The 25,446-nt window shown below is 44.0% G+C and overlaps 1 protein-coding gene across 5 annotated transcripts in view; it reads right to left on the bottom strand.

Annotated features, from left to right (window-relative positions):
- Nucleotides 1-25,446, bottom strand: part of prdm16 (PR domain containing 16) — a 180,118-nt gene that overhangs the window by 97,240 nt on the left and 57,432 nt on the right. For all 5 annotated transcript variants that reach the window (XM_035159791.2, XM_047340396.1, XM_047340398.1 and 2 more), the window contains exon 2: nt 23,152-23,621. In XM_035159791.2, the coding sequence (XP_035015682.1) occupies nt 23,152-23,621 (470 nt within the window). The remainder of the gene's footprint in view (nt 1-23,151; nt 23,622-25,446) is intronic.

Below are 25,446 nucleotides of genomic sequence, written 5' to 3'. Positions count from 1 at the left end.
GCCCATTCTGGATTTGATCTTTTCTTACCCCTCACACTCTGTGCAGCATGTTGTCTTTTATGGGATAGTGTGTGTCCATACGTGTGTGTGTGTGTGTGTGTGTGTGTGTGTGTGTGTGTGTGTCTTTATGATAGTACTCCTTTTCACAGTGCTGACAGCGGGCAGATTGAGACATCAGGCGCCTGCTCGCTGTGGTAAATTAGCCATTCTTCTCAGAGGCTAATTGGAAATCTAAATGTTTTGTAGGGGAGAGAAGAGCTGAGAGCGACCACGGTTAGCCTACAGGAACAGAACATTCAATGTTTTGATACGATGATATGTTGATGTGAACTTTTTCTGATCATCAGTATGTTGAGGGAAATTGCAAAAAAGAACGAAATGGAGTCAAAATGCATAGTGGAATGCAGTAAACAATGTTTATCAAGAGACCCTTGATGGAGATGTATTCACATCCTGAAACCCACGCCACTTTTAATGAGAAAACACTCAAAGCTCTGAATTGAAGGCAAATACATTTCCATGCATAATGAGCCAACCACGAAGAGAAAAAAAAGCATTAATTACAGTGCCTCCATCTACATAATTCAGAATAAAATATGAAACAAAAAATGCCACTAACACTAATTGACTAATTCATCACAGGACCTGGATGGTAAACGTTAGTCCATGCTTCAGTAGTTTTGGTAAAATGAAAATATTTGCATAAGCTTGGGATTTGAGGACAGCCAGTGAAAAGTGAACCAAAATATTGTTAAACAATGTCTTATTTCTTGATGTGAGAGTTAAGAACTCCACATCCTTTAGTAATGAGCTCCGTTGAGCTAAGAAAAGTAGATCAAATGTTTTTTTCATGAACTGTAATGGGTACAAAAGAATAAGCAGATGTAAATTTGTAAAGGTTTGATAAAAGTTTCATTTATTTAGTGTATTTTGTCCTAAAATTGTGATGGTGATATTTAAAAATAACACGTGTTCGCAATGGTACATTTTCTGGCAGACATCATCTTCAAAGTCTCTTTACAAGTCAAAGTGATGTGCAGACAGTCCTGTGAATGTGGCGAGAGGCTGGCCCGTGCACAGTTATGGGCGGTACTCCCCGTTGTTGGGGGTGAGTTGGAGGTGCTGGGAAAAAGTGCCGTGCATTCACAGTAAATGAAGCCTTGTGAGTAACCGTGGAGAGAGTGTTTCTTAACTGATGAGTCCAGAGACGACTTCCCAGATCTTCTTTGCCACATGGAGACACTGAGAATGCTAAAGACCTGCTGCCATCTTTAGAGCAAAGCACAGAAAGACACTGAATAGGTTAGTTTTAGCTTCAGCCATGAAAACAAATCTAAACACCGTGAATTGAGTATTGTCTTATTCTTCTTAATTGGCAGCAGCAGGTTTTTGCCTCTTTTTCTTCTCCGTTCAATATGAATAAATGCGACAAGCTCCTGATCCCGGCTTTTCAGCCTATGACTGTTTATTTATCTATTTCAACTACACCCAAGTGAACAAAAGGCATGCAGAATGGCCACTGACAGCCATGTCGAATATCTCTTTCTGCCAAATCTGGCTGTTTTCTCTCACTGCTGTCACTTGATGTCTTTATGCAGTGCTGAGAGTTCACCACTATGAAAAGGTTGGGGGGCAAGCTGAGTGAGTGACCCGCACAGGAGGGGAGTATTAAAACCAAAAAGGAGAGCATGAGCAAGGGATGGATGACCCAGGAGGCGAAGGGGGGGGGAGTAGACGGAGGAGAGGGGGCACCCCTGCCGGGTCCCAGGCATCTCGGCTGGCAGTCCCCATCTTGGCTTCAGACGGCTTTTGTCAAAGAGGGGAAAAGAGGGTCTCTTCTTCACTTGGGCATTGGACAATAGACGTTTTGTCAGTCCGATGGGGGGTAGGGGCGGGAGGTGTTGGTGGAGGAGTATGGAGGGATGCTGAAAGAGGAATAAAGATGAGGACCCATCTTCACAAGGGGTGGGGTGGCGGCAGTGGGCAGCCCTTTGGGACTGGGCAGATGTTGAAATGAGGATGATTTATTAGCCCTAGTGTCCTTGGTGGCACTTGGCCACTATCCCAGATTTCGGAGTGAGAGAGAATGACTGAGAGAAAGAGACATGGGGAACAGGAGGGGGAGGAGGAGGAGGGCAGCCATGTATCAGAGACATCTTAATACCTTCTATGGGCATGAGGCACTTCTTGCTCTCCGACCGTCATGGTATTTTTGCCCGATTCTTTCATAGAAAAATAACTTGGTTGGGAGTCATCTGAATCACTGAGCTGGTCCTTGTCACCCAGCATTACCCTCTCCCCTCCACCGCAACCCCCCGGCCCCCCAACAGACCCAAACACACACAGACTGTGTTTGCTGCCCTCACTGCACCATCGCCACCATCCCTCCCCTGCTTATATAAAACAACAAATTGCCAAATTAACATTCCCAACAGCCCTCACTCTCCCTTCACAGTTCTGGGCAGAGACAAACTCTCAAACTTGCCAGAAAACAAGCGTAAAAACAGAAAACGCTCTATGAGTGCATGTGGCAGTGTGTGCTTGGAGGGAGGGCGGCTTTGCATGCATGTGTGGTCGGGAAGACCAAAGAAAAAAGTATAAGAAAGGAGCTAAAAGGTTATTTTGTGTGTGTGTGTGTGTGTGTGTGTGTGTGTGTGTGTGTGTGTGTGTGTGTGTGTGTGTGTGTGTGTGTGTGTGTGTGTGTGTGTGTGTGTGTGTGTCTTAAGCCACACATCCCTGTAGCCTTATCCCTGCACTGTGCTGTAATTGGGATGTGTCACATGTTTTAAGTCACAGCGTGTCACCCTGTCGTGCCACCCATGTAGACCCATGAGCAGAGCTGTGTGTGTGTCAGAAGCAACCTAACGTGAATGAAGTGAGAAGAAAAAGATGCATTCCTCTACGCAAACCTGCCTTAACAGTTTTCCCTTTTTCATATTATGAGTGTGCCAGTGTTCCATCACTGCAGCGCACCTCTCCTTGTTCTTCAATTCAAACTCACACATACACACACTATTTCTTTCCAACTCAGTTTCTCTCCCTGCTTCCTACGGTCCTCTCTGTCTTTTACTCTCTTTTCCTCTCTCCTCCCGGCAACATTTAATCTTGCCACTTGTTTGTCCAGCCCATTTCCCAGCCCTCAGCAGACAAACTGTAGGAGGGTTACTTAAAGTAGTGGCGGAACTTTGGACAGGTTTCATCAACGGTACCCAGGGGGAGGATTGATTGGCAAAGTAATTTACTGCCCAGTGTCCGCTCTGCACTCCTCACTCCCTGCCCTTCTCCTGATCCATTCATTCCTCTCCAACTCTTTACAAATCCATACCTGCTGCCTGGAGCGGGTCTCAGTGGGAGTGATGGGGAGTGTGTGTGTGTGTCTGAATATGACAAGGTCTGCAGGTCTGCATGTAAGGTCGAGAGGTTGCAGTCTTGGTAAACACCAGTAAAGATGAAAAAGACTGATTGTCTTTGGGTTGACGACAAGACGGCTGCAATAGTGTGTGTATGTGGCGTGTGCATGCATGTGCACGTGGGCAGACAATAGGCATGTAACTTTGTAGGTCTGGGGGGGCAATAGCTTTTGACATTAGTGAGAGGGAGGGTCATCTATCATCTAGAAAGAAGGGTTGAGAAGGGGCTGGAGCAAAAGGCAAGAGAAAGGAGGGAAGAGGTTGTGGGGTCAAGTCTCCATCACTCTCGCTGTCCTCTGTTCTCTCACTGTCAACCTCATGCCGACTGACCACTCAGCGCGGGCCACTTCAGCCTCAGCGCGGCTGTTCTCGCTCACAAAACCGTTCTCCCTCTTCTGCAGGGCCCCCCGGAAAACCTTTGTTCCGTTCATTAGTACAACAAATACATACAGATGCCCGTGGAAGGAGGACGCGGAGAGAGAACACAGATTTCTAAGTACATGCTTCCCCCAAATGACGGCTGATTCGGAGACAATCTGTGTCTTTGTAAACAAGCGGCATGCAGAAGAGCTCATGCGCGAAGTGGTCTCATTATTCAATGTAAACGTGGACAGTTACGTTTTTAAAGAGGGTATTAGTGATAGGATGGTCTGTGATTCGCTTTACTTATTTTCAAGTTAATAGTGGAAATACAGTGTGGAAAAAATAAGGAATGCCGTGTATGTGGATGAAATGGACACCCGTGGTTAATGGTAAACTGACAAGTGCCCGGTGGACATGTAGAAAAGCTGAGTGTGCTGATTTTAAGATTTGCGAGATTACGAGAACGTGTCCGAGAATGTGTTCCTATGTATAACATCAGCATCACCTCACAGTAATCAAGTTTAATTTCAACTAAGCAAAACCCTGCCTCGCAGTACACACAGGTTAATGATTTTTGCTTATTGCATGTTCATCAGAATCTCCACATCAGCAAAAAAGGGCCCACGAAATGTCTATTTCCCTGCTTTACCAAGACACGATGAAACGATTTATTTCCCATGGAGACCCAGTCTTGACGGGAAGAGAAGCGGGGCGACTTGTTCCAGAGGTTAATGACGAACACGGAACAATGACTGTGTGTGTGGGGACTGGTAATGAATGGAGAGAAGTAGAGAAGATGGGTCCAGGGGCACAAAGGCGGGCATGCATATCCCTCTACCCCCATTGACCGCTCCATCCAAACTTTTTTTTTTACTACTCAATGGCCGTTTTCTCCTGTGTCTCCCATGAATTATGTAAATGACCATGGCCTCCCTCCTTATCCCCCGGCCGCAGGAAGGCAGGAAGGAAAAGGGAGGACGAAAAGACAGCAGTGAGAGAAATGTCTCCTCCTCGCTTTTCTCTCTGTTCCTTACGCTGCCTCTGAACAACCTTTCATGTTGGCAGTGTGGGCCTGGGTTTTTCAGCTCTGCGGCCATGTGAAAAGATGACGGTGGCCGCTGAGTTGGTGCAAGGGGGAGGGTCAGGGCACAATGACATATACGAGGAACAGAGGAGGCAGGCAGGGAAAGAATGTCGGCCTTGTTGTTGAACGGCTTGACATTGATTAATGAGAGAGAGACAGAGAAAGAAGAGAGAAAATAAGAAGAGAGGGGTGGCATTGGTATAGTAGGCCAGACAGGGGGTGGGGGGTGGGGGGGTTGGACCCTCGCAGGGGCATGAGACTCCGGAAGAGCCCCGGGCTGCACTGCTGATGAGGAAGAGGGTAGCTGCAGTGTAACACCGCCCATCAAAAAAGTGTGTGTTTGTGTGTGCTGTAGCCCGGGGGATTGTCTGTCTTCTCTCATACACAGAAACGTATGTAGGCACACACAATTCAACATGGGTCACATCAATCCTCATCCATCAAAGTGCCCCTAAAAGGCTGCCATCGTCATCATCACCACCACCATCATCATCATCATCATCATCAGGAGTTGCTTTGGTGTCACACATACTTGAGAGGCTCTGCTGCCTCATTGTGAGGGAACAGCAGAAGTCAGATTTTTCGACAGGGCATGGACAACATTGCTGAGGTTGTGCTTCAATTGTTATCAGTTTTTATAATGCACATATTCTCTGGAGAAGGTTTCACACGCAGAAATTTAAATTCAAGAAGATCCTGCATGCTGGTATGTCAACTGGAAATAAATGAGCCGCATAAGGAAGAGTCCGTGACTAGTTCACAGTTTGAGTGGTGAGATCATGGTGGTGCTCCGACAGACATTTTTTTTAAATGTATTTTTTGACTCAAGGAAATTCTGAGTGAACTTAATTTAAGCTGACCTCAGGAGGGGATTGGCAACTTTCACCAGCCTCCTTTCCTATTTGAGGTGTAGGCACCCCAGGGCAAATTAAATATTATTATTATCTGAGTGAAATACGGTAAATCCACCCCAAGAACAATCCGACATTAAAAACAAGCTAGTCCTCCATCGTTAATCTATTACTTTTTATTTTATGAAGTTAGAAAATAGCCTTGCAGACTCTCAAGTTAAATCCGCTTCCAATTTGGTTTGTCTGCTGTTGACCTTTTCTACACCAGGAGCTACTCCAGGCTGCCTCTCTCTCCAGCCAAGAGGGATTTCAAAGCCTCTCCTGGATGTCCCAGGACCCTTTGTCTCCTCTCTCGTCTATAGGTAAGCACAGTGTGCAGCCCCCTTCCCGCCGCCAGCCTCTTCAAAACTCCGCACAATAGCCAGATTTCCTCCCAATTTGCTGGCAGAGAATAGGAGGCTCAGGAACTCCTTTCATTAGCTTTGAATGGTGGGCCTAATTCAGACTCAATCTTTGGGATTGCCAGGCCTCACCCCAACCTTAGCTGGCCTTACTTTGGGGCTGCTGACTTTGGCTAATGCTGGGTCAATCCGACTGTTGAGGGGCTTAGCCTGGTGCACATTTGTGCCTCTTCTGTTAAACACGGCAGCTTGCTTTTATACTTTTGTGGATGCCAGTTGATATTTTAAATCTTTCTTGTCCAGGCTGAGCACAGAGGCTCTTTTTCAGAAATGCTAGGCTTCACGCACTTACACTCATTTCCATCTGGGAGCCTCGCACTACAAACCACAGGCCTTTACTGCTGGCCATCCCTGACTGGGGAATGGAACTGGCAACTTTTTTTCATCACGGCCTCACTTCTCTAACCTCAAAGTGACCAGTGCCCCTTAAACATGCATACATATGTGGTGAGTGTTGTGTTTTTTATAGACTTCGAGTTCACGCTGCCGACCATTTGTTCTACTTGACCTCGCTACACTCCTCTCTGCCCCAATTATGCAAGCACACACGTCCACTTTGCATATTTGTACTTCTCTTTCTCCCAACACTTTTGAGGTCAGTTCTAATCAACCACCCTTGGGTTGTACGCACTGCACACATACACACACACACATACATGCACACACGTTTCTCACCAGAGTTTCTTAAAGACGCCCACCTTCCACATCCAAGGACTGCTATTAAAGCAATCAGGAGCTTTCTAAGCTAGGTCAAGAGCAAGGTGCTCACATGGGGATTCTGATTTGAATCATGCAAAGGGGGAAGAGGAGGAAGAAAAATGGAGAGAGGAGGGACATAGAAAGAAAGATGTAGTCACACAGAGGTAAAATCTTTCAAACAGAAGAAACAGTAGGAGAGAAAAAAAGTGAAGGTGGGCAAGTGACTTGTGATGAGACAAAAGAGAGTGAAACAGTGAAGAATTTAAAAGATTAGTCTTAAGCCCGAGATCCTGACCTTGGGGCCTGATGAAGCATTAGAAAATACGGTGAGGCCTGAAATGGTGGGACCACACGCAGTTTTGTGTGTGTGTGAATATGTGTCTGTGAGATCAGCTTTCCCCGTGTCCCATTCAGTCTCTAGTGGCTCAGGATACTGAGACAAGAGGAGCGAGGGAGAGAGAATTATCTTGAAATACGATTGGATCCTGTGTGGATGTGTGTGTGTCTGTGTGTGTGTGTGTGTACGCAAAGGAGGCAGTGAGAGAAAGAGTCAGTAAGTGAATAGAGACAGTAAACATGGTAACTGTAGAGCTGATGTATAGTGGCAAGGAGGGAAGTGGGACAGAGAAAGTGTGCCTATTTTGTGTGAACTCGACATCTTGTTAGTGTGTGTATGTGTGTGCACGATTTTATCAATACAGGAACTTTTCTGTTTGTGTATTTTCTTGTCATTTGGGAGGACTGATCGTTTAAGAAAAGGAGTTCAGTCTGAATCCGAAATAACTGAACACCAGACTTTCCCATCAAATGATACCTCACTTGACAAACTAACATTAATGATTCAAATAAAATTCAATCTCATTTTAAAACTTTTTCAAAAACTGAAACTGCTCTGCAAAAAAAATAAAAACACAAGCCGATAATTGCCCTGGTGTCCACTATGACGATTGTGTGTGTGTCCCATTGTGTGTATAGCCGAGCGTCCTCTGGCCAAGCCTACCCTGTGGTGAACATAATCATGGCCCTGTCGTCCCCAGGTTAAAAGCTCACTGCTGGGTCTTGTGGCACTAATGCAGTGCCAAACTATAGGGGTCACATTAGCCTCTGCTACTTCAGCATGCATTACAGTAGAAAGACCTCCGTTCCCCATTGAAAGCCACCAGCGGGCTATGATGTGGGCCTACCTGTGATGGCCTAAATGAGTCACTTAATGATAGACGTGCTGCAGGGAGGGAGCGCTCAGACAAAGAAATACTGATTGGATACTGATTTAGTGCGAGGGTCAGACGAATATGAGTCAGTGCATCATATCAGTTCTGTCACTTTTGTCACTTCACAAATTGCAGGGCTCTGAGCTTTGAGGTGATGTTATTAGAGATCACACGCTTTACATACTTCACGTTACTTTTTGTCACATTCTGTCCATGCCTTAAAATTAGATGTGCTTTTAGATAAAACATGACGTCTATGTGGATAAAAGAAAAAAAGTACATTCTTGGCATTTAGAGCACATTTCTCCACCAAGGCTGAACAATGCCAAACAGAAACGGGTGAAAACATACCCTCGTTGACTGAGGAAACAAATGTTTTGCTTTATATGTAATTGCCAATCACAACATATGAGGATCTAAATCCCTTAATGAATTTTTTCGTATTAATAAATCATTGAATACTTTTCTAGAATCAACTAACTGATTAAATGGCTAATTGTTTTAGCACGACTTGAGCCTTACAGAACATTTTCTTATCCATCACTAGATTGTCGACTGACTCTCATTCAAACTGTAATTTGTTTTTCTTTCAGTGGAAAGCACAAATGACTTGTGGGTCACTGTATTGATCACTAGGGCTGTGTTCATCTGTCTGGGAGTTCCTCTATTTATGCAGCAGTGCAGCACAAAGGGAAAACACAACATCCTGGAGAGCAGAACTCAAACTTGCGCGCTCCCCAGGGTCTTGCCAAGGTCAAGTGCACAGCAAATAGGTTCAGAGCCTCCTTGGAGTCTGGGGCCATATGGCTGTTAAGCAGTGTGATTAATGAGAAATATGGGCTGATATCAGGGTTAATTGACTGTGTTATAGTCACCCCTTGAATATGCAGTTACTTGTCCTTTGCACTACGACTGTTGACAGCAGAAGTTACGAAACAAACTTAAAGCTTTTTAGAGATGGCACTTTTTTGTTTATATTATATAATTTTATTTTATTTTATTGTTGCTTTATCCATTTGTAAAAAAAAGAAAAATGTCAACAGTTTCCTTGATTTCTCAGAGAATAATTCATGGATCTTGGGGCAGTTTCTTTTAGAGGACCGATATTTGTGAGAGTGTGTGCAATTTGGTGATGCAAATACAAATCTTGATCTAGTGAATGTGGCTTCATATGGGGACTGTTGGACCGTGGCATATGTGCTCTCTGGGTGCCCTTCTAGTTATTATTATTATTATTATTATTATTATTATTATTATTACTATCATATTATGACTGTAGTTGCTTTCAGATTTCATTTGCAATCTTAAAAGTAAAAATTTAAACAAACACAACTTTCTATAAATGTGCTCTCCTTGTACCTGCTCTGATCTTGATGGATCCCCAAATTTCATACCTGCCTGTATCTCTTTCTGTGTTTTGTCTAAATTACCTTTTCTGACCCAAAGCTCTATTAGAGTCTACAATTCAAATAACTCTAAGAAGATCAATCAAGCTGACTTCATAATTCAAGCTAAGATATTCAAGTGTTTATTTTAATAAAATAAGCTTGGCAAAATCCAGAGTATGTTGTTCCTCAGCCTTCATAATGTTCTGGTTAATCTCTGCTGGGTGAAACTGGGTGTGAACCTCCCCGATAACTCTCAGAGGATGTTTGAATGGCGGCCGAGGGGTGTGGGAAGAGAGGGTGAGTGCACCCCAGCAGCGGAGATGAGAAGAGGGTAAGTGAGCCATGTGGAGGAAGCCAGAGGGTGAGCGGTGATCTGTAAGACAATCTCCTGCTACCTTCCCTGACCCCCCTGTCGGGCCACTCTGTTACCTGTACAAGATGGGAGGTATTGAGTGGCCCGCTGTCCCGCTAGGTTGAGTTGCTGATCCGCTAGCCAGAGAGGAAAGCCAACCCCTACTCCCATCTTCACTTCAGTGGGAGCGTTTGTTTTGATTTTTGTCCTCTCTTTCTCACAGACAAACCTGAGAGGCCCAGTTTATCTGGGAGAGAGTGAGGGGAAATAGGGCGCCTTGCCACTTGAACACTAGAAGTTTAAGCCAGCGATGGTTCGCTGATTCTGTCATGCTGATGTCTTCCTCAACTGTAATGCAATTCTGACATGCACATGACAACGGAGGGATTTTGAAAATACATGAATGACAGGTGAATGAATAATACATCATGATTTAGTCAGTTGGACTGATTATTCTGGTTGTCTGATGTATTTTGCAGCCAACTAGAGCACACCTCTCGGCTTCCTACAAGGAGTCAACCACATGTGCTGGTGCCCACCCACATCTTCAGGCCGAGCAACACAGGGGCTGCCGACAGAACAGGAGGAACAATTTGCTCATTCTCAACCAAGACATGGGGGCTTTGGACGACGAGAAAAAAAAGACACCCAATATCCAAAATCCCTCTCTCAGGGCCATCATGTGAAGAATTCCCCCTCTTCTCCTCCTCCTGTGCCCTCCCTCCCTCTCTCCTTTCCTCTTCTCTTCTTTTCTTTTTTAATCAAGCCGTCTGGGGTTGTCAGGTCTTTTGAGACGAGGACTCCCAGCCATGTGAAAAGTTAATCCCTTGCGGTCCTTCTTCTCCGTGGCGCTCATCTCCCTGGGAACTCTGGTGGTGGCTTGCAGGCAGGTGGTGGCGGGTAGGGGGAGGTGGAAAGGAAGAGGGATGGATAGAGGGAAGAAGATGAAGGTGGGATGAATGAGGGGCCACCCTGATGAACAGAGTGGTGCAAATTCTCTCCGTCATTAACTCTGGATCCCACACCTGAATTTAGGGCCCGTGTTTTGCATGTTATATCCCCATCACACCCACACACACACAAGCACAACTCTGCACTAACAACTCTTCTTTCCTCCACCCTCCACCTGGTCTGTCTCAGTCGCTAACTCCAAGACCTTTTGACGAGGTCCCTGTCCGGCCGACAGACGGCTGGAATAGAGAGCAGAGAGGATTTGCGACGTTGAGAGCGAGTAGAGTGGCTTCTGAAGGATGACAGTGGTTCACAATGGAGAGAGCACTCCTGTTGCATTGTGCCCCAAACCTCCCCCGGCACAGCATCGACCCCCGCCCCCATCCACTTGGCTTCAACCGTCCCTCTTTAGGCGTTTCACTGTGTGTCAAAGCAACAATCCCGAAAGACTCCTCTTGGGCCCTCGGCCAAGAAATGAAGGACATGATAGATAACAATGGAGAGACGAGGAGTTCAACAGTGCTTTTGTCAGGGTTCTCAATGAACCGTTTCAGCGACATCAACGGCAAGTAGAAGGAACTAAGACACAAACTGTCTCTTCTACGTCAAAGAAATCATATTTCTGGTTGAATGGTGAAGGCAGGAAGGTCAGAGAATGTGGCTCACAAAAGCCTCCTCTCGCAGTCTGAAGGAGACAGAAAAATGCACACTTGAATGCTTTGCTTGCAGTGCACTTTTTCTTCTTCTCCCTCCCTCTTAGAGCGAAGTGCCATTGGAAATATAGACAGGCTCAGTCAGCCATCTTAATCCCTCTCCCCTGTCCATCTCACGCTCACTCAATCCACCCTGACCCCACACACTCGCACTCTTTCACAGACACACAAACGCGCGCACACTCATTCGCCGTCTCCCTCCCAAAGCCTCCTCACCCTAAGAAAGGAGCTTGCGGCCGAGGGAATCTCTGTCGGTGGGGTGTACGGAGCGAGATTCGGGAGTTTGCAAAGGTCAGCGCGGACTTTGTTCAATCTGAGGGTTTATCTCAGCAACAGCAGGGCAGGACAATGGGGCCGCATGCCGCGCGACAGAAACCCAAGCTGTGGCAGCTAAATTACTTCACTGATAAGGCCGAATTAGAAGCACTGGGACCCCGGAGGCCAGGAAAAGAGGAGGAGGGAGCAAAACAAAATAGAAAGGAAGGAGACGAGAAATAGAGAGAGAGAGGCCACATAAGGCTGAGAGAGGGGGTTGAAAAATCAATGAATCACAAAAGAAAAGATTAGAGTCCTGGTTTCATCTGGGCATAATTAAAGCAAATGTTGTGTATTTTGTCCTAAAAGCATATGATGTCTATTTCACAGAGATCAGTACTCAATTCCATTGGCGTGCAAAAAGAAACCGCGGTGTGCTATCTGCAAGCACTGGGATGGGACATGGACGTGATTATATAAAAATGTAACGGTGAATACAAGACTCCATATGAGGGATCCTCAGAAGACTTTGTGGTGATCCATCATAGGAATGTTAGCGAGAACACTGTGTTCTGTGTGTATGTGTTTGCAATCATATAGTAAAGAGATGTATAAAAAAAAAAAGGAAATAGGAAATGGAAAGTGGTGTAAACACAGAGAGTGATCCTTACAGTCTACAGGAGAGGAAGAAGGGTTGGAAAAGAGCTCACTTGTTCTACTTGAGCAGTTTGGTAGGCACCATTCTTCAAGTGTGTGTGTGTGTGTGTGTGTGTGTGTGCGCTTATAGTTTGCGCATGTATGTTTTTTAACAGTTGCACTAGAACACCTGCCCCTCTCTCTCTTCCCCCCACCCCGCCTTAAGAAACAACATCAGTTACACAGCGTTAAAGACACTTAGCGCCTGTTCAGAAAGTGGCATTGTGAGCTCATGGCCAGCAGAGGGGAGCAGGCTTTGTAACCACAAACACTCCAGCTCCATAAGATAACAGCAAACAAAGCTACACGTGAAGAATGTTATTATAAAATAGGATTTAAATTAAATTACGAAGGAGAACATGTGAGGAAAAGAGGACACAGAAGATTTTACAGATATAATTGTAACACTAATATTATCTTCAGGTCGGATTGGGGGTCATTTCTCTCAGTTTGCGTGTCAGTCACAGTCCCCTCACAATACAGCAATGCTTTTGTTTTGCTGTTTTACATACTGTATGTAGCAGAGGGCTCAGGCCAAAGAGTCTCAGAGAAGTCAAATATGTTTCAGGATTTTCTTTCAGCCTTTAACAGATGCCATGCTGAGTGCCACAGTGTAGCAGCTGCATAGACATCACCTCCTCTCCAGAGAGAGTGAAACGCAGCAGAATCATTTGACATTTATAGACGACAGAATGACTGAGAGGCTCATGGTGCACTGCTCTGACCATTGAGAAAATTTGCAGAAATCAATTTAGAGTCACTCTATTTTTCCTCATGGTGACAGTAAATGATTAAAATGATCTGTGTTTGTTTGTGGGTTCATTATTTCCCTCACTCGTTCATTTGTTCATATCTGCTCCTGTCCATCAGTTTGTAACATTCCTGACACAAAATCGTATTTTGACAAAACTGGCCATTTGGTTAAACTAGTAAATAGTACACACACACACACACACACACACACACACACACACACACACACACACACACACACACACACACACACACACACACACACACACACACACACACACACACACACACCAAATTTCAAACTTTTGGAGCTGATTGGTAGGGGGGTGAGTGTGTGGGGGACGTCACCCCAGCAGTAGAGAGCTATATGCGTGACATTGCACAGCAAAAGCAGTATCTACCAAGTTTATACTGACTTCTGCTTGAAAGCTAAAGACTCATATCATAAAATTTGTTAACAATGCAATGTCAGCGCAGACAACAAATAACAAACATCCAATTCAACTACAATATCAATGACACTGTAGCTATTAAGTGCGCTGTCATAGTGATTAGTAGGGAGAATATTGCAAACAAATTGAATGAGGCAATGATATCTCATAAAGGAAATGTTTGGACAACTGTTATTTGTCATGGTGACACAATAATTCTTTCTATATTAAGATATTACATCAAAGTCCTGTGATATCCGTCTTTAGTAGGGGAAATAAGACAGATTTGGGATTTTGTGGAGGGTGGACCAATGCCCATAATGATTAATGGACAAAAATGTATTAAAAATGTGCACATAGACAGACACACACACAGACGGAGAGAGAGAGAGAGAGAGAGAGAGAGAGAGAGATATGCACAAATCTCAACTCTCTCAGAACCTCCTTGTTGTCTCATGCGGACAAGACGCCATGTCTCGCCTCCAATGACAGTGGTGGAGAAAATGAGCGAAAATCACTCGAGCGATTCCAAAGTCTTTCCAAAGTAAAGACAACCCGGCGTGTTCGACACTTCAACAATTCAACACTGTTTTTACATCTGATGTCGTCATCGAGCTCAGCTTCTCACTCTACCCTGTTATTCTAAATGAGCGAGTGAAGGAAAGAATAACATGGGAAAATGTCTTTTCCCTGCCTGCCTGTGTCTCTTTATGTTTGTATGGATGTATGTGCATGTGGTAGTGTGCAGTTTATATTTCTGTGCCCAACACAGAATGTACAAACCAACAGACATTACTCATTAATATCACAATTATCTGGAGAGGTTCAAACAAACAAGAACCCTAAATAGCAGAGAATATAAAAGTTATATCTGAACTTTATTTGTTTAATTTTATGCTGCTTTATACTATGATATGATTGGTTAATGGGCACCTCTCCTCCTAGAACCAATAATGTGCTTATAAGGGCCCTTGATACTCTGATCATGACTGTTTGACTCTGACGTAGAAACACACTGTGCAGAAACATTACTCTTTCCACCTCATAAAAAGTAATTAAAAGGCACAGCCATGCACAGTTTCTTTCGGAGCTCACTCCTCATGGATCAAGGTCCACAGTTTAATAAAGGAACTGCAAGGAGTTAACGAATATAGATATTTCTACAGCCAATTCGTTTGGGCAGTGTTGTGTATCTGATTATGGAAAAAGGCAATCACAACAGCCACGGGAACCTGATTAATAGGTCACCACCTCCTGCTTGAGTCACAGAAATGTTAAGCGGCGCAAGGGATTGAGATTTATCGTGAGGAGGAAAGGGGAAAGTGAGTGAAAATGGAAGAAAGGGTGAGTGATCTGAGACTAACACAGGTCTTCCATTAGAGGGCCTGCACCTATACATTTATAGACACGCAAATAACACCGTCACACAGATGTTTCACATAAAGCACAGGGGACACGTCAGAGCTGAGGTAAGGTGAGCCTGGTTTTCGTGTAATCACCCTAGCAGCAAGAGTTGGGATAGCAGGAAAGGACATTTCTACATAATAGCATAAATCTAATCAGCAGCATAAACTGCATTTGACAAATGTCATCATGTTCCACTGTGGTAAAGAGCAGTATCATTGTCTGCTCCTGCCCTGAGGCCCAGACTCATGGAACTATTCGTCAGAGCAATGATGAACGATGGGGTTACACTCGAGACGAAAAGAGAGGGAGAGGAGTAAATGGACAGGAGTTACCTGTGCTTTGCCACAGAGGACTGATGGGTCAATGACAGGGTTTTTAAATTAATGTTTAAAGCAAGTCTGCAAAGAGAAGCCACTCAATAAAGGATAGCATTGTGGTGGAGATGCGTGAGGAGACTATGTGTGTGTGTGCGTGTGTGTGTGTGTGGAGAGGGGGGGGGCATATTCGGGCAAACAAGAGGTCCCATTGAGAATGCTTGGCTAGAGTGGCTGAGGTCTGAAACCAATGACCAAGTAATAACAGCCCAAATCCCAGGGACAATATTTGTTGAGTTCCACTCTCTTCAAAGATGGATGACTTTGACCCACGGATTTCCTCGCGAGCCTGCACACCTTTCATCCGAGCCCTGCAAATTAATTTATTAACTAATTAACAGATGTTGGTAATGAGTTATGAACAAATGATAAGGCATCAGGCTCCTAATCAAACCTGACATTTAATTTGCTGCCCTGCTTCCTCGTTATCAATTACCGTGTTCACTGAAGATAATTGACAACAGTTTGCGCTGGGGCGCAGGAGGTTTGTCTCTAACAGCTTCTTAAAAAAGCCCAGCACTGGTGTGGGGTTTCTAGGGGCAACGACGACCATATGTTTAATATTAGATGGAATCTGTTCCAGTGGAGTGCTCCGAAAGCTGGGAAAATTGGATTAAATTGGCTAATGGCATGTTTAAAACCTACATAAAATGAACGTGAATGGAAGATATTACAGCACCCAGGGCTCAGGACTTGTGGTGTTACGCTCTTGCTCTAATGTTTTTGCTCTGTGTGTAAACTTGGGGTTTCCGTCAAAGTCAAATAATGAAGACAGAAAACCACACACTGTTGGTCAATACTGTTATTAGAAACCACAGGTCTGATATTCCCTTTCATTACAATGTAGGGCTATGAGCATGCGTGCCAAAGTAACTTCTTACGTTAACACATCATTTCATATCCATAGAATCATGACAAAGATCTGTTAGATTGGAATAAATATACTGTGGAGGCACTATTTTCACAATTTCTAAAGATTTGGTTAAGATCTAAGCTTTACCACGGATGCAAAATCAGGATACTTCATGTGTAATGTTTGTGACACTACCTCAGCGCATTGTGTAAAATAGTCAACTGAGACAAAGTTAATCACAAGTCAGGCAGATTTTATGTGCCCAAGTTCTGAGCTAACATCCTTCTATGTAAGACAAGGTATTTTATTCACGGTTTATTAATCTAAAGCTGTTATACAAGGGGTGGCAGCAGTAGGGGTGTTGGGGTGAGTGACTTAGCACTGACCCTTTAATATCTTATTAACCCTCTACTTTCCAATGAAACTGTGTCTGAGAAGGCAAAGCTGAGGAGGCCTGCTGTTATTCATGCTAAGTGGGGTTATGAGAAGGACTCTCAGCTCAAGGCCCTGCTCATCAGACCATGGTCCTGATTTGATTACTAAGAGACATGATAATGACCCCATTTATGTAAAAAGCTTCACTCCTGATATACAATAGTCTTCACAGTAGGGGTTAAAGTCAACTCAAGTAATATTAAGACTGAGTGTCTGAAAATGGATGACGAACAAATGGCTTCATGTAGGATGGAGGTTTCTCGTGTTATGCTTAGTGAATGTTCACTTTGTCCGACCTTAACCAACACTCACAATTGAAACATCAGAACATGACTGCCACTGTGAGAACACTGGAAAGTAGATTAGTCAAATAAAGCAGAAAATTACCCTCTCACATTATCTCACTGCCTCTCTGTGTCATATGATCCATTTACTTGGTGTGACTACTGTCTCTTGGCAGTTCCAGGGAGTTTTTGCCTTATCAGGTCGGTACCAGTCACCTTAGGGGCCAAACATCGAGATAAAGAACACCTTTCTGTTGAAGGCAAACAGATCAGACATGTTGCAAGCTGCACCTTGAATGCCCTGTGAGGATATCTTGCAGCATAGGTACTTGGCCATCCGCCCTCCTCAGGAAAAACACAAAAGGCGAGCAAACACTTTAGAAGGCGCGAGGTGGGTCACGACAGATAAGTGTCAGGGTGCGCCAGAACTTCTTCTACGTTAAGAGACAAGGACGTTAGCTTAGCTCAGCGATTAGGTCGAGAACAAAAGAATCACAGCGTTAGCGTGAAAAATGAGGTGAATCGCCAGCGATTTCAAGCCGCACAGAGGGCGAGGGAGGTGCATGATGCCATGGCCAGATGGGTATCTGTCACGTAGGACCTTGGCGACATGAGAGTGCCCGCCAGACGTCTTAGCCTATCACTAAGTCAATAGCAGGGTAAACAGAAGAGCCAGCATACTTTTCGCCTCTTTCCACACATCACTGGATGAATGATGCTGATATGGAAAATCACCCCACAAAAAGTAAACAGAAAGAGAATGAGGGACAAGGAGACAGAAGTTTGCCTGGAAACAAAGTCATCCCAAGGTCCACCGCTGCAGAATGACAAATCTGGCCGCAGGGCTGACATGGACTCTACGATACATGTTTTATTTTTTAGTGTGTGTGAAAGCATTTGTGTTGACCTTGTCCAAAGAATCTAAATCACTGCACATCCCTAAAATCAAAATGCACATTATGTCCTTGTCATATGATGTCTGAGAATATAAAGAATACCCTGAAGGTATTGAGCTCTTTTCACTTTACATTCTATAAGCAGACAATGCCAGGAGCACAAAATTGCCCCTAACTGAATTAAGCAAGTGACTCAATCTTCTCACAGTTGGGGAGATTTTCACCACATCACCTGATATACAGTACGTTGACCTTCAAGCTAGTGAGACGAGTGAAACTGAGCGAGACAAAAGACAGTGAGATAAGACAAAGCTTAAAGGTGTTGAAGGAGTTTAAAAAGCCATGATTCAGAGGTGCAAAGATACACCCAGTGGTCACAGGGTTTGGAGAAGTGAGAGTAAACACCATTAATATCGCATCTGGAGGACTTGGACCTGGAGCCGTACTGTTTGCTTGCCTCACAAATATTCAGAATACAAATAGAAATGTAACTTCCTTGAGTTTCTACTTAAAGACAGTGTTACTGTTCTTTTTATTTAGCATATCATTTGTTAAACAAAATTATATATCTTTATTTCTGCATTTCCTACATGTAAATCTGAAGTTTTTGTTCGTATTAACATGCATCACTTCTGCCAAACATATCCGCAGATGTGTCGCCCTCTCTTCTGCCATACAAACGGCCAAGGGGGCTAGATCAGAGAGTCCATTGAATGCCAGTCAATGAAGAGCACAATACCTCCAGCCATTGTGTAGTGACATGTCTCTATCAACAGGCAAGTTAGGCCAATCCACCGAGCAGATAATAGCAGCAGTCACAGTAGATCCCCACGCTGGACTCTCTGAGGGCCTCTCCTCACTCTGCTGGCTCAGGCCTTCCTATCCTGAGGGATTGGCAGGCCTAAACACACACACACACACACACACACACACACACACACACACACACACACACACACACACACACACACACACACACACACACACACACACACACACACACACACACACACACACACACACACACACACACACACACACGGTAGACCTAGGGCCCTGGCGTTCTATCATGTTGTGCAAAAGGGGGAGCATAATGGTTTTTAAATGGATGACTCTGTGCTGGCCCAGAGAGGGAGTCTGAGACAGAAGAGAATGGCCATGGCCTGCAGCAAAGCAGCTCTTATATTAAGCTGTCCGTCTCACTGAAATGAGTATGAGTTAACACCTCTTCCAGTTCCCGACGCCCCAGGACAGACAATAGTAGGCTTCCTCTCGCCGTTCCTCTTTCTTCTTTCTCTTCAATCCCACTCGTTCTCTATCTCTCTTTTCATTATTCTCTCCAGCGAACTACACCGACCGCTCAGATATATCCAGAAAGCACCACATTGTTCGTCCACCATGAGATTGTTAGAACTGTTTGGCTTCGCTGGGAGACCGCAGTGCTTGCAAAGCCAATATAACGAGTTATTGCCAGTCTTAGTAAAAAATCCACAAAAATGCAGTCAATGTAGTTAAACTGTTTTGGTTTTAAGGGTACAACTGCAGAGGGTGTATATCATTGTTGATTGGTGTTTTTGCGTTTGTAAGGATTACATAGCTACAGTGCGTGTGGAGTACAACCTTTGATTTCAAGATACTTCAATCAACGTCAACAACTTACTGTGATTTATTGATTAATGAAACAACAGTTAAACTAATTGCTCTGATAAGTAAATTCAGCACTTAATCTAATTTGGTTTCCCTGCAAAGAAGGACCGAGTTGCAGAGAGTTGTAAGACTTCTTGGTTAGATATGATCATATTTACACCTCCGATGACATCATCTCTCATAACAATTCCCCCTGTTTTGGCAGAGAACCAGCGTAACACACAGACTTCACAGAATGTCCATGAACAGTGTTAAACTCCTACTGTGTTTCTGATGCTGTGAGAAATATGTTTTTACTTTTTTTCTTTTACATCCTCTTTTCTTCCTCGATCCATCCCCATAAATCCTTGTTACTCTCTCATTTCTTTTAACATCTTTTTTCACTCAGCCATTCCTCTGTCGCTCCCTCGCCTGTCTATTTGTCTAAGACCAGAGGCAGTAGATGAGTGGAGGGGCAGATAGTTAAAGGGGGAGAGAAAAGGGGGTCCATGGGACTCCTAGGGGAGTCTGATGATGACTATCAACAGGCTGACTGTTATGACTATCTGTGATAAGAGTCTGGGAGAAGAGGGCCCCTGAAGGCTTCCAGCCCCAAACCAGTCTGGATATCTTAAAAAAATAATATAGCTTGAGCCAGAAACAGTCCTCTGACGACCTTACAGGAGGAAGAAGACAAGGCGGATCAATTGTTACCTTTAGACAAGTTGGAAGGCAAAGATCAAAGATTTTACCTCAAGAGAAGAGACAACATACATAAGTGGTTTTTAGACATGCACTGAACTCTGGAGGGGCTGTATGTGAGAAAGCAAACGTCTGAGTCAGTTGCTCTCTCAGATTTTTTCCTGCCAACACCTGAGTAAAAACCTTGGAGAATGTTCAAGTGATCCCGTGTGACAATGCAGCAGGAAAATGTCAGGAGATTCACCACGAGCAAGTGGACGCGTTGATGTTTCTAAAACACGACAGATGCAAAACTGCAAAAAAAACAAAGAATACAAATATCTCAGGATGAAAAAGTGGAGTCATACACATAGAATAGGCTAAGGAAGATGTCAACTTGGAAAGACAATGGAGATTGGCCTGTTCTGACAATCTCCTGCTGCGATGTTCAAGGCAAACTCCAGAAAATGTTGGACCCTACTGTGCGGACATTCTCCAGCTTTCATGTTCACTGCTATACTGCTCTCAAATAATTGTATTTTGAAGATTTCACCAAATCGTGGCAAAGTGAGTGGTAAAATCTGACCTGTGTACATGTACATACTGTAAAGCACTGTACCAGGTGGCATATGGCATAATATTTGTGATATGATGATCAAATGAGCAGAATTGTCCTTCAGAAGTGCAAAAACAGTCGTTCCAGCTCAAAGTGACCAAAAGACTAGAAGTCCAGTATGCTGAGTCTTACCCTTTTTGAGTCAGTGTGTGTCTGTGTGCATGTGTGTGTGTGAATGTATCTCTTTAGAGCTGAAGGTGGCCTTTTTTCCCTACAAACGAGAGCTAAAGCGTCGCTGATGAATATTCATTAGCCGGGTGTCTGGGGAGAAAAAAGGAAGGAGGAGGAAAACTGAGAGAAAACATGAGAGCTACAGGGAGAGTGTAGCTTTTGGAGAGGCGCCCTTTGCACCCCGAATGGCTAGCCATAATATGAACTTTAAAAAGGAAAATGTTCGGCCTGGCACACAGCCACATAGCGTGTGCCTGTGTGCTCTAATCGCCTGCATGCTCCTACAACTGTTAAGAAGGAAATGGGATGAAAAAAGAAGCGAGGGCTTTGGTGGAAACCAGCAGCGGGATTCCTCGAGACTGAACCTATTGAGGAAACCTTTTGAGATTCCTTTCAAATTTTGTCAATGGCCGATTCATGAACATTATTTGCAATTCAAGGTTTTCCCAGAGATATTAAGAGTAAATCTCAGGAGGAACTGAACAAAATCAGCCCTGTGGTTTGAAAATAAAGCTATTAATGTCAGCTATTGTTTTAAACACCTTTGATTCTACACTTCCACTAATTGTAAACTCAATTTCTCTCTTTCTATTTAACTTAACTTTCTTAAAATATTATTGTTTCCCGAAGGCACAGTTACCAGAAACTAGACTGGCCCATTAACATCTGTGTGCTTCTCCCTATGGAGCCGGATGAAACGTGTGATCTCATCCACAATGTCATCGTTTTCAAGACTTGTAACTGATGAAATACCATCGTGATTTGCTGAAATACTTGAAGAAAAGGAAAAAAATGCATTATGGGAAATGTAGTTTGTTTGTCTGTTGTCTCTCTTAGTCTGCAAATACTTTTTAAGTGGCCTTTCAGACTATGGCTGACGATCTAACAGTGAAAATAAGAATGAAGAAGATTCCCACCCTGACCATGTAACCCGCTGACCCGCTGAACAAGGCTCAGCCGGGGGAAGAGGAAGAAAGGGGAGGATCTCTGCCAGTTTGCTGAGTTTGTTGTTTTTTAGGGAAAGGACAACGATTTACAACAAAAGTAAAATGTTTAAGCTATCAAATGTACATTTTACATCATGTTCATTTCATGTCTCAGGCAGAGACATTAGAGTTTCTGTAAACATTGGCAATTCTGTAAGCTCCTCAGTATACCCTCAGGTTTTAGGGGGTCGCTTTCAAACAACGCTTAGGCTTTAAATTGCTATTTAAAGCAATTTGGCCTTTAATAGGTTAGAATAGTGCGAGAAATCTTGAAATGGCCTGTCGGTCTTCTTGCAACTTCCTGTATCATTTGATGTGGAATTTGAGCACATCATGTCCTCTCAAACATGCCGTTCAAATGATTAACTCGTCCAAGTCCTTATTCCTTATTACATACAAAAGTAATCTGAGACCATGTGAAAGACCTGTCCCCTAAAAGTGAAGAGTCGAGGAGTCAGTGAAATGAAAAGCAGGCCAGTAGATTTCATCTCTGATTAGGCATATGAGAAAGAAAGAGGGGGAGAGAGAGAGAGAGAGAGAGAGGGATGGAGAGAGAGGAAGAGGGATGGAGAGAGCGAGAAAAAAGAGAGGTAGATCAGGAGTTCCCTTTTTTTCCTAATGAGCTTACTGAAGCAACTTCAATATCCTCTAATGTCATGTTGAAATGAAAATTAATAGTTCAATATGTAGCCACCGCATTGGGCTATATGCTTCTTCCATTTCCATATCGGGTGGCGTGACCAAATGAGTGTGCTTGCTCGGACTGATGCCCAGAAAAGCTGATACCTCCACTAATCAGGCAGATTTTTCCATCTGACATCGCTGTGCTGCTGGAATTCTGGACGAGTGCGTTTTTGTATCTGTGTGTGTGTGTGTGTGTGTGTGTGTGTTTGCAGGAGTCAAACATGAGGTCCCATCGTACAGGGGATGCAAATGGAATGGGCGTCTTTACTGATGAAGAGATGGATTCTACTGAATAAAGACTGATGACTGGAATTGTGACAGCATGAATAAACTTACCCTCTTCAGTGTTGCTTCATTGTTTCTATAACTCTCTATATATCAAAGCTTAAGGGTGCATTTGGTGTTGTGACACAAACAAAGCAAGTGGTCAGAATTGATGGACAGCCATAGTGAAATGAAAAGGGAAAAAGAAAAAAAAGGTAAATACAAAACAAAGCACAGTAGCCTGGCTGTTTCCTACCTCCCATCCAAAGGAGCTGTCTTTGCCCGTGGCCCCATGGTGCAGCGTGCTGTGCAGACCAAACCTCTCGCCGGCACCAATGTGGCTCTTGGCCCACACGCCCAGGCCGGCACCGGGCACAGAGGACTCCCGCAGCTCCAGTTCGCTGGGAATGGGAATGTCGTCAGGAATGTAGACGGGCGCCTCGTACGGCGAGCCCTCCTTGGGTGTGGTGAAGTCCTGGTCATTGCTGCTGCTGTTGCTGTTGTTGTGGAGGTGGTGGTGGTGGTGGGTGGCGTAGATGTGGGGGTGCAGCAGGTGGTGGTGGTTGTTGTTGTTCGGATGGGAGGGAGTCGGTGAGGGCAGGGGGGACATGTTGACGCCGTCCTCCGTGTCGTCTTCTGGGCTGTCAGCGCCAATGCCACTGCCGGCCGCTAAACTGGGGAGGTCGGCCTCTGTGTCGTACATGCTGTCCACTGGCTCACTGTCATCTGATAAAAGACAAAGAGAGATAACTGTTAATACTTTAGACAGGTGGAGGAGGTGTAACATAACATAATACAAAATGTCTTTGGAGATCCAACCATAGGCTATTAACTTTCTTACAACTCTAAATATTAAGTCAAACCCCAAATTCAGCACATCCAATGACTTCTTGACCCCGAAACTGCCCACTTCAATTTTCTAAACTTTTAAACTGTGTGAAACCACACTGCGCAATGACGGGGTTTATGGGGAACAGAACACCTTTCCATCTAATGGCCTTTAAAATGCAAACTTCACAGATTTTTTTTTCACGGGCTGTCAGCGAGGAGCCAAACACACGAAGAGAAGGAGCTTCAGGCCGGCCAAGTCCTCGATGGGAAAAAGTTCTCATTTCCATCGGTCACTGCTGTCTGCCAGGACTCATTTTACAAATAAAGGATCCGTCTATCACTGACCTGGTTAACCTCATCACCTATCATTATTGTCATGTCCACAGACTGACAACATGATTGTGCCTGCGCTCCAGGATCCCACTGGTTCCAACATGAGTGAAAATTATGATGGGAACCTTCAAGTGTGTGTATGTGTGTGGATACACGTAACATTTGGCTCGAAGTCTCATCCCATTTCTCCATGTGTTTTGTGGAGAGCGAAGGCTCAGTGAGTGATATGAGGAGCCTGTGTGGGGTATTTGGGATTTTTCACAGCAACAATATGTGTCTTCCCTTCTTTACATCATTCCTATTTGAACATCAGAACGAAAATATTATTTTGTGTCCATAATGATACCAACACAATACTTTTTAGAATCTTATTTTGAGGAAGACAAACGTGTTTTTCTACAAAGATACTTCACCAAAGAGGCCAAACTTTTCAAATGATGAACACAAGCAGTCATCCAACACCATTGCCTTAAGTAGAATGAGTGCAGGCCAAGGCGCAACAGTCCCCTTTCGAAACCACTTTTAAATTCAATGGATCTGGATTTTTATTTGGATCTGCCCCAAATTGCACACACTCATAAATATCAGTCCCCTAAATATGGCAGATGTTTCCATAAAGATCCATAATTTATTCTCTGAGAAATTGACAAAAATGTTGAAAAGTTCTTCCACCAGGTTTTGTAGTAATATGCCCAGAATAACTTTTTTTTAAAGTTAAATCAAAAACCATCTAAAGAAAAATAAGATTACAAATGTGACCAGACTTCTGATGCGAGCTGAGTCGGATACATTTCAGTAAGTGCAGAAAAAGTTCAGAAGTTCAAGTCTCTGCCTGAGTCTGTTGTATATATTTGTTTGTGTGTGTTTGTCTGAGCACATCTTTGTCTGTTTCCTACTTTTCGTCTCTGTATGGATCGGGCTGTCTTTACTAAAGCACCACTGCAGTTTTACTATCTAAACACAGGGACTGGCAATCAGCGGGCTAACTAGGCCCAAAATTACAGCAGGAGTGGTTTCAATCAAGCTCTCTCTCTCTCTCCCTCTGCTAGCCTCCATCTCACCCGCTGCCAAACCTGCCACTGAGCGGCAACATTACATTAAAGAAATGCTGCTTGTTAGTACATGGCAGTTTGTTGGGTCACAGTGGAACTTTGTGGGTTTCATTTTAATAAAGCTTCATGAAAATGTAACTGCACATAATTGATTAATTAAAAGATCAATTCACATGTTTTATTTCAGTTTCAAGTGCAAATTAATGTTCAAGATACACTTTTTGTATGTGCCTAGGCAAGGGCAGGGGTTACACTGATTGATTGTAAATTGGAGAAAGATTGATTGAGCTAATCAAGGAAGCAAGGAAATTAGGAAAAGAGCCATCGCTGAACCT

The sequence above is a fragment of the Hippoglossus stenolepis genome, chromosome 6, assembly GCF_022539355.2.
Source record: "Hippoglossus stenolepis isolate QCI-W04-F060 chromosome 6, HSTE1.2, whole genome shotgun sequence".
Lineage (NCBI taxonomy): Eukaryota > Metazoa > Chordata > Actinopteri > Pleuronectiformes > Pleuronectidae > Hippoglossus > Hippoglossus stenolepis.
Note: the sequence above shows the minus strand (reverse complement) of the source record. Positions and strands in the feature narration are given on the sequence as shown.